Source organism: Canis lupus, chromosome 18 (genome assembly GCF_003254725.2).
Source record: "Canis lupus dingo isolate Sandy chromosome 18, ASM325472v2, whole genome shotgun sequence".
Classification (NCBI taxonomy): domain Eukaryota; kingdom Metazoa; phylum Chordata; class Mammalia; order Carnivora; family Canidae; genus Canis; species Canis lupus.
The window spans coordinates 42,704,069-42,713,771 of NC_064260.1; the positions used below are offsets into that span (position 1 = coordinate 42,704,069).

The 9,703-nt window shown below is 50.4% G+C and overlaps 1 protein-coding gene across 1 annotated transcript; it reads right to left on the minus strand.

Moving 5' to 3' along the window:
* Positions 1 to 1,253: 1,253 nt before the first annotated feature.
* ZNF408 (zinc finger protein 408) lies at positions 1,254 to 9,689 on the minus strand. Its single transcript, XM_025452039.3, has 5 exons — positions 9,382 to 9,689; positions 8,797 to 9,074; positions 7,957 to 8,018; positions 7,477 to 7,736; positions 1,254 to 6,636 (listed from the first exon to the last, which is right to left on the minus strand). Exons 1-5 carry the CDS (start codon positions 9,497 to 9,499, stop codon positions 5,096 to 5,098), a joined length of 2,259 nt encoding a protein of 752 aa, XP_025307824.1. The 5' UTR covers positions 9,500 to 9,689; the 3' UTR covers positions 1,254 to 5,095.
* Between the last annotated feature and the right edge of the window lie 14 nt (positions 9,690 to 9,703).

Sequence of the window (9,703 nt, forward strand, 5' to 3'; positions counted from 1 at the left end):
AAGGGTTGCATTACTCCCAACAAGTTGGCGTCAAACAAAATCATGGGTAAGGCCAATGCTATGTTGTAAAACGAAGCTCTGTAATCACTGAAAACAGTAAAATTATGTTCCAAGACAGAGAATTTCAGAGCTGGAAAGAAGGTCAGGTATCATTAAGTCCAGACATTTTGCAGCCTAGGGCTCCATGCATATACTACAGGATGGTCTTGTCCTTTTGGATATTTTTTTAAACCCTCAAAAATTGTAAGTTTACCTTAAGACAAGGATAATTTTTTTCTTTTGTGGCTGACATTATATCTTTTGAGGTGGTTAAACACCTTACTTTTTCCCCCTCAATCTGATCAGCATTTTAAAATGAGTGAATTTCTATTTAATCAAAAGCTCTTAAAATTTAGGATTCAGGGGCAACTGCGTAGCTCAGTTGGTTAAGCATCTGCCTTCGGTTCAGGTCATGATCTCAGGATCCTGGGATTGAGCCCCGAGTTGGGGGGTCCCTCCTCAGTGGGGAGTCTGCTTATCCCTCTCCCCCACACCCTGCTTGTGCTCTAATAAATAAAATCTTAAAAAATATATCAGATCCATAGAAGAAAAAAAGTTAGCAAAAGGGCCCAATGGTGGAGCTGAGATTGCAAAGCAATGATCTGGTCTAAATTCCCTATGTCACTGTTTGGAAAGGGAGTCTCGAGGTGGGGAGCTAATTGACCAAGGCTGTAGTGTTGGTGCTATAAAGCTAGGACCGGGACTTAGACTCATGCCTCTCAGACCACTGCTCTTCACCTTGCATTACCTTCATCCCCTGACATTCTGCTAGAGTACAGCCTCACTGTTCCATGAAGCAAACCCAGTAGACATGCACCCCAAGTACAAAACTATTGTGAGTGATGTAGACCTGCCCGAAACAAGCAATACCTAGAGGAAACTTGGTGCTTGGCAAAGCACCTTAATATTCTCTTCCAAATTAAGAGGGCTGATAACAATACTACTAGTAACAAGCTACAATTTATTAACTGCTCACCATGTGCCGGGTACCTAGTACTGATGAGGTAGGTACCATAGTTACCCCTTTTAAAAGATGAGGAAACAGGACAAAGAGAAGCCAAGTAACTTGCCTGAATTTATGCAGTCAGTCAAGGAAGGGTAGAGCCACAAACCACACCTGAACCTGTCTAGAGATGGGGCTTTTTACAGTCCATGATGCTTTGCCTTGTTTAGAGGTGCTTAAATGTAATTCAGATGATTGTAAGATTTTCTCATTTTGTTGAAGTTGCAAATGGGGATAAAAGATCTCTTATCTCCTACACCGGCCTTTTTTTTTTTTTTTTTTCCTACACCGTCTGATGTTTGGTTTAGCAGCTGCAGACACCATGCAGTCAAACCTGCCTCCAGGTTAAGGTGTCCTCCAGCACCACTTCATAGCATCTTTGCCCTACAGCAGGCAGCAGCATTCAAATGAATGCCATATCCACTAAACTGTTAAAAGTGACTTAATCTGGGGATGAAGGAAAGAAGTAGAGAATAAAGGGACTCTACTGTTCAGATAAACAAGAATTATTCTGACATCTGAAGATTATTTCCTCAATGAAAAAAATTACTCCGGTGATCAATCTTTTCAAGAACAGCCACTGCATTTTAACTGGAAGACTTCTAAATTAGGGGTCAGAAGACCTGGCCCCTGTCTTGGTTCTGCTACTCAAGCCTTGGAAAGGACTCCTCTCAGGGCATCCATGTCTTCCTCTGTAATATGGGGAGCTTGCACAGTGCTGACACCTGCTCACACTCTAACCGTAAGTCCTGGCAGAACAGAGGCTCCCAAAACACGTGCCTTTGGGTTTGGTGGTTTTGATCTGACCCCACTCTGCATCACTAGGGACAGCTTTAATGGAGAGAAAAGTTCTCCGTTTATGTGGGGGATGTAGCAAGGATGTAAGCATTCCAGGTTTGGGTGTAAGGAAGGTTGTGAAGGTGAGGTAAGGTTGTGAGGTGTGGACAGGCATCCCCAGACCCAAAGCATGCCCAACTTGCCCACACAGCTCACCACCAAATGGGTAGTGAAGGAGGAGTATGTCCTTCCTGCACAGCTGGGGATCGAGTGGTGGGAATGTCCCAGGACACCTAAACACACTTGGCGGACGCTGACTGCTAAGCTGTCAGCTGAGCTGGCACGACCCTGCCCAAAGCAGGAGCTAGAAAAGAATAGGACCTATCAAGCCTCACACAGGCTCCAAGAGCTAGGGCTGGCTTACTCAAAACTAATAGCAGCAGCTATTTTTTGTGCTTTGGATGGTATGACCTTTCTCTCCATAGATCACCACGATTTCCTGCTGTCCTCCCTCCCTGTGGACAGTTTCAGAATGATGCTTTGTCAACAAGCTATGCAAATTGGGAAGGTGCTGGGTAAATGTCAGTGGCAAAGCACGAGACACAGGACTGCCTGTGACACTGTGATCGAGTGCTGGGAAGCCAGAGAACACTCCACGTTTCAGTCCTGGCTCTGCCATTTACTGGTTATGTGATCTTGGCCAGCTCCAGCCTGGAGTCTGTGAAACAGGGGCCACGTCTAATTCCGCAGGACAGAGGATGGGACAAGAATCTAAGTTCTTCCTCTCTTGCCGCCTACTCCTCAAAGCAAATCCAATCTGGCTTCCACCTGTCCTTACTCAGCTCAGTGACTTCACAAACTTCAACCCTCTCGACAACAGCGAACGTTCTTGCCCACTTCTTTGGTCAAACGCTCTTCTGCTTCTGTGACACATGCTTGACAGGTTTTCTATTTTGTTGGATGCAATTTCCGTGTCCCCTGCAAAGCCTCCCTCCTGTAAGTGAACCTGGCCCCCCTCTCTGTTCACCTCTTAAAACCCCAGCTTTGATGATCAGGACCTGGTCACTAGTGTCTTGACTCCCCCTCTACAGCAGCCTTTTCTCCCCATATCCTGCAGACTTCTGACAGCTTGTGGTTTCTACCGTAGGCACTTCAAACTCGGCCCACCTCCAACCAGAATCCTTACTCTCACCCCAGTGCCACTTAACGTGCTAAGTCAGGAACCAGTAGTCAGCTCTCCCTCCTTCCCTCAGTCCATGAATTGTCACTTCTCTCAGAGAATCTATCTGCCCAAAATCCTCACCATGGCCCATAGTCCCCAACCTGCCCTTACCTCCATCCATCCTCTGCCTTGGCCACTCTGCTCGTTTGTGTGTGTGTGTTTTAAGATTTTATTTGTTTATTCATGAAAGACAGAGAGAGAAAGAGAGAGAGAGAGAGAGAGAGAGAGAGGCAGAGGGAGAAGCAGGCTCCATGCAGGAAGCCCAATGTGGGACTTGATCCTGGCACCTTGGGATCACACCCTGAGTCGAAGGCAGATACTCAACTGCTGAGCCACCCAGGCATCTCTGCTCCTTGCTCTTGTTTGAACCCGCTGGGCTTTGCTATACTATACTGTTCTCTTTCCCTGGAATACAGGTCCTACAGACATCAATGTGGCTCCTCTCCTCCACAGTTCAGATCTCTGCTCCTGTTCGTTATCAGAGGCCTTCCCTGACCTCCCTCTGTAAAATTACACTAGTTTTATCCTCTCCCCCAGCATGACTTTTTTTCACTACATTTATAATCATCTGACGTTTCGTCCATGCACACCAGGATGTAACTCTGAGAGCAGAGGCTGTTCCCATGCCATATCCCTAACTAGCATGCAGAAAGTGCTCACGTTTGATGAATGATTCCATTTCTCTACAATTCTACTGCCACCACCCAATTCCCCATCACCTCAGCAGCCTTAACTGATTTCCCCACAACCATATCTCACCAGCCAATCCATCCTTGAGGCCTCTTCAAACACAAATCTAGTCATGTCATTCCCCTTCTCAAAACTCTTCAATGTTCTGAGAATAAAGTCCCAACTCCTGAAGCAAGGCCTGTGTGATCTGCCCCAGCCACATTCGTCTGTTGCTCACATCCCCCGGGCCCTCACCACAGGGTTGCTGCACGTGCAGCTCCCACCACCTCCACCTTCTCATCCATCAGATCATGAGTAAGATGCAGGGCTGCAGTGTCGTTGAGAGTTTGTCTCGGCTCTGCTCCTAGTAGCTGTGCCACCTTGAGCATGACACTCAAAGCTGCTTCCTCATCTGTAAAACCTGAATACTACTACCACCAACCTCACAGCGTTGCTATGAAGATTATATAAACATGAACAACTGGCCCACAGTAAGGGCTGAGTATTTATTACCATTATTATTCCTTTGGGACATGTCCTTGATGCCCCAGACCAAGTTAAACCATCCCATCTAACACGTCCATATAGCACTAGCTAGGGATCCTCTGCAAACTCTTGTCCAGTGCTTCCGGCCTTAGCAGATCCTGAGCTCTGTAGAGAATGTCACCCCAGTCTAGCTCCCAGCTGTATCCTGGCACCCAGTGTGGTGCAGGTCTGCAGCTGATGTAAGACCTGTGTCCATTCCTTCCCTCAATAGGGTTGCCTTTGTCCAGGTCTTCAGAAGGGTCCAGATCTGGCCCTAGCTGCCTCCAGTTGGCCTGGTGTCTATCAACAAAGAAAAAAAAAAAAACAATTTCACAGCCCTGGGATGGTGGCCACCTAAACCACCAATAGCTCAAGTTAGAGACAACAGTGAGCTATAACCTGAACTCAGCATCTAGTTTTTTTAAGCCTCTGGCCTTTTAACCTTCAAGTCATTCCATTTGGTTTCTAAATGGAAGTGCTTGCTCCTCAGGGAGCTCAGTGGGAGTGATGATCCCAGCACTAAGCACACAGTAGGGCAATAGTGCTGCCAGGTACCTGACTACCTCACTGGGTGCGGTCACTTCCGCCATGTTTAAAGAACAAGCGCCTTGAGGAGTTCCTGGTGAGGGAAGCAGAACAAACTCTACTGAAGTCAATAAAAAGTTCTTAAACCTAGAACAGGATTACCTTATAGTCTTGGGAAACAATGTGGCAGTCCATAAACAGGAAGGGAAATCCCTGATCTGCTTCTCAGAATAGACTAGACTCCAACATGCAACCCAAGGACAGACGCAGACATCCAGCAGCTAGAAAACACTAGCTTTATATAGTACTCCACGGGGGGGGGGGGGGGCAGGGGGTTAGGTGCCCGTCTCCACCTCCACCACTTCTGCCCAGGCACTAAAACCCACGTCCTTATGGATGAACACCAGGCTGGACGTGGGGCCTGGTTCTTCAGGCACCACAAAGCACTTATCCTGGCTCTCCGAAATGGTGACCTCAAAGACGTCCTGGGTTGGGGAGACGTCCTGCTCCCTGCATGCGTCTAGCAGTTCTGGTTCAGTCTGCAGTAATACTACAGTGGGCTCAGAAACAGCGGGTGGCACAGAGGGTGGGCTGGAGGGTGGGCTGGTGGGTACCCCAGGCTGGTGACTGAGCTGGTGGCGCTTGAGGCTTTGGGGGAGGGTATAGCCCATGCCACAGGTGGGACAGCGGTAGGGCTTGTCAGCTAGGTGGGATTTGAGGTGGCGCCTCAGCTTGGTAGCCAGTGTGTAAGCACGGCCACACTGTGGGCATGGGAAGGGCCTCTCCCCTGAGTGCAGGCGCTCATGAGCACGCAGTGTGTGTGGGTCTCGAAGGGCTTTCCCGCACACAGGGCACAAGTAGGCCTCCCCAGTGTGAGAGATAAGATGGCGTCGAAGCTCAGGGAGCTGAGGAAAGGCATCAGCACAGTGAGGGCAGTGGTAAGGACGCTCCCCCGTGTGCAGCCGCAAGTGCCCACGCAGGTTGCCCCGCTGGCGGAATGCACGGCCACAGTGTGGGCACAGGAAAGGCTTTTCCCCGGTGTGGAGCCGCATGTGGTTTCGCAGGGAGCCCTGGTTGGCAAGGGGCCGGCCACACACAGGGCATGGGCACGGGGCAGGGGGCGCTGGCACCTGGTGGGTCTTGCGATGCAACCGCAGGGAAGGCCGGCGGGCGAAGGCCTTGCCACACTGGTCACAAGCAAAGGGCCTGGCACCTGAATGTACCACCTGGTGCTCTTTGAGGTCTCGCCGGGTGCCATAGGCCTTGTCACATTGTGGGCAAGGAAAGGGTCGCACCCCACGGTGGCCCAGCATATGGGCTTTGAAGCTCTCCTCTGAGCTATAGCTCTTGCCACACTCAGTGCAAAGGAAGGGTTTGTGGCCCGTGTGCACAAATGCGTGCTTCTTCAGGTGGCACAGTTGTAGAAAGGCCTTACCACATTCCCCACACCGGTACCGTCGCCTCTGTTTTGGGGAGCTTCCTGCTGGGCCAGGAGGGCTCCTCAAGCATGCTGGGAAGCCCGGTTGTTGCTGTTCTCCAGCCTGCTGGGCCCTGGGCTCCGAGGTCATTTCTCTGGGTGGGCACTGACCACTGGGACCACGTAACTTCTTGACCACATAAGCACGTAGCTGATTGTCCCTGGCAGAGAATGAGGAACTGGCCTCACTGCTCTCTGTGCCCTGCTGGGTAGCAGAGCTGCTCTGAGATTCAGGTGGCATCTGTGTCTGGGCTGGGTCCTCCTCATCCATGCTGCCATCCTGAGGGAGCGGGCCAAGCAGTTGGGTCTCCTTGGAAAGCTGATCCTGGGTTTGGGGCTTGAGTCCAGGGCCTACCATACTCTCTGCCTGGATGCTGGGTGGTGACTGGTGACCAGGATCTGCAAGGCAAGAATGGGGTGCTGGGGTTAGTAGAAACTGTAACAGGTGGTAGCAATGGTGTCACCAGGAAATTATATGAATACCTGTCTCCTCCTACTCAGCCCCTGAACTTCAGGAGTGGCAATGATGCCAATCCCTCCCTTGGAACATGAACCACATGCTCTGTTTATCTTCATGCCCAGTCTCAGGTGCCTCCTGAGGAAGCATTCTTGGGAACCATGGTCCTCCAAACCTCTGGATAGTCTGAGAGAGGGCTATCCCAGAGGCCCCTAATTATGCCTCTGGAGACACACACTTAGGATGAATTAGACTACCACGTTCTCACCTTAGCTTATCTGAAAATAAAAGAACCTCCACCCCCATCCCAGGTAGAAGAAATGTAAGAAATTGGAAACCTTCTACACAATTTGCTGTCTTCATCAACATGACCTTACTATTCCAGAAAACTTACTCAAGTTCATTCTAAGTGTTCATTCTAAGGAAAAGACCCATCACTCTGCAATAGAAAGCATCAAATGACAGGTTATACCCCAAGACTCTTTTTTTTTTTTGAGCCCCCTGCCTGGAAATTCTAGCCTTGTGTCCATGGATCCTAAACTATTATTTCATGATTCTTATTCAACCCTGATCAAGCCCCGCCCCCATTACACACTGAAAGACACGGCTTATACCAGACTTCAAAATTTCAATAAATATTCAAGCTTTACCCTTGCCACTCAGAAAACCTACTAAGACTCTATAATGTTCTCCTGTATCTCCTTGGACCATAGCTTTGCTTTGTCTTATCAATAGGTTGTTTGGGTGATAATTTGGGAAGCCAGTATTTATTTCCCATGTACCTGTCCAAGGTTCTGTTGCATCTTCCCCTGGGGAGTCCACCTCCTGCTGTACCACAGAGTCCACTTCTGTCAGCACAGCCATGGCTGCCTCTTCTTCTAGCCTGGGCTGGGTGTGGCTCAGGCCATCAGAGGGAGGCTGGGGCCACAGGAGCAACTCAAAGCCTGGCAGTATGATCCGGTACACCTGCAGATGAAGTTTCTCGCTGATCCGCACCGGCGCCACATTTCCCTCACTTTCCAGCCTGCTCCGCTGCACCAAACTGCAAAGCAGAGGAGAACTAGCTCAGGAGACCTTCTTCAAGTGTCCCTCCCTGAAGCCCCAGCTTCTGGGCCGTCTGAGTCCTAAAGACCCCATGCCTTTGGAACCCTCATTGCAGAAAGTCACCGGGTGGGGAATTACAGGGTGCTTCTGGTTCCATCTCATGCCATGACAAAAAGCCTCAAAGGACCATCTTCACTACATACTCTCCTGTAACTTACCTGATCCAGCCTGAACTCTGCTCACAAGCACACACGTCTCCCCATGGGCCTAGTGACACGTCCTGAAATAAACCAATAAGAGTCCTTCTCCCATGTGTTTGGGGGGGGGGGGGACCAGGGTGGGGGAGAAAAGGGATGTAACCTCTCCTGAGACAGATCTAATATGAAGCCCCTGGAAGGCTAATGGTCTCTGGTTCTGCCTCTACAGGACTGTGTTGTCTGATTTTTCACTCAGTAGGGATCAAAAGACTATACCCCTCCTCACCCTCCCACTGTGTGGAGAACTACTAAATTGAACACATTACTGCACTCTAGTGAGCACCAAACCAAAAAAGTAGTAAGAGGTACAACAACTTTTCTTTTTTAAGACTTACTATGCAATGAAACCCTTTACCTGCACTATTTCGTCTATTGCACCACATAACCCTGAAAGCTTAAAATAAAAGACACCGCCATCCCTTTATCTTACAAATGGGCTAAATGAGACATGTCATTTAACTGGCTAGGTGACAAAGCTGGGATTTGACTTCATGGCTTTTTTTTTATTCCAAATACCTTTGCTCTTGGCTTTCATCACTATGAAATATGACACTATGTCCTATTATATACGTATCACATGTAATATATTCTATAGTCTAGCTTTCAGCAACCTTTTGCACCTTGATTCCTTAACTACTGCAAGTGAGGGGAAGAGGCAGTCCTGGAGAGAAGGGGCAAAACTGTCGTCGCCTGTCTCTTGAAATACCCTGCTTCTTCTAACAAACCGAAGAGCTGTCCAGGAATGGCTGAACCTCTTCCAGAATTTCAGTCACGGAGAAGACAAGTCCTATCCTTCAATACCTCCTTCCGCCGTGGCTTCACTCCTTCGTCCTTCTGCTCGGGGACGGACTCCTCTTCCAGCGGCCCCCAGAGCAGTCCCGGCTGCAGGGGCTCCCCGACACACCAGACTCCCAAGCGCTGCTCCTCGGCGAATGAAGGGCCAAGGGCCAAGCCCCGGGGGAGGCTCTGCAGAGCGAGGACGGCCCGGGTCGGCTCGGGCGGGAAGTCTTTGAGGCCCTGAGCACAGCCTTGTCCAGAGGGGATCCATCCCAAGTCCAGGCCCAGGCGTGGGTCGGGGGCTGCAGGGAGATGGGAAGGCAGTGAGGGGGCGGCCCAAGAGGCCGTGAGGGTGAGGACAGGTGCGGGGAGACACCGCAGATCCCGCTAGGCTCTGGCAGTCTGAGGGACCTGAAAGGGCTCTACGTGGGCCCATCAGAGGTTCGAGGGGGTTCGAGGACTCTGGAGCCCCCAGAGACTTCTGAGGGCACCGGAGGAGGATCCCGGGCTAGGGAGGAAAGGGGCCTGAGGCAGAGAGTTCCCCAGGCAGGGAACGTCAGGTCTATCTAAGGCCAGGGCCCGGGGTCAGAAACACCTCAGGTGACTAACCCAACCGCAGTCTCTCGCCCTTGGAAAGCAACTCCTCCGCCTCCTCCATCCCCTCCAGAAAAGCCTCCTTCCGCCGGAAGTGAGCGTCTTCTATTCCGCTCCTCCCGGAAACAGCCATTGGCTTCCAAATTTCCTGTCAGGAAAGAATCCTGAGAGTCAGACTCATTGGTGTACGGAACCGCGAGTTGGGGAATACAGGCGAGGCAGAACTCTGTCCGAGAACAAAGAGAACCGCAGGATTCCAGAGGACCACCAGGGATTCCAGCATCAGAGAAAGCGGAACTAATGGTTCCAAATGCCTCCTTTTGGGAGGGACGGGCCG

Excerpts from the sequence above, each read along its gene's own strand:
- ZNF408 (XM_025452039.3), bottom strand. The coding sequence starts at position 9,499 with ATGGCTGTTTCCGGGAGGAGCGGAATAGAAGACGCTCACTTCCGGCGG. Across the intron at positions 8,019-8,796 it reads TGAAGCCACGGCGGAAGGAG|GACGTGTCACTAGGCCCATG; the intron begins GTATTGAAGGAT and ends GGTTTATTTCAG. Across the intron at positions 7,737-7,956 it reads CAGAGTTCAGGCTGGATCAG|TTTGGTGCAGCGGAGCAGGC; the intron begins GTAAGTTACAGG and ends TCTGCTTTGCAG.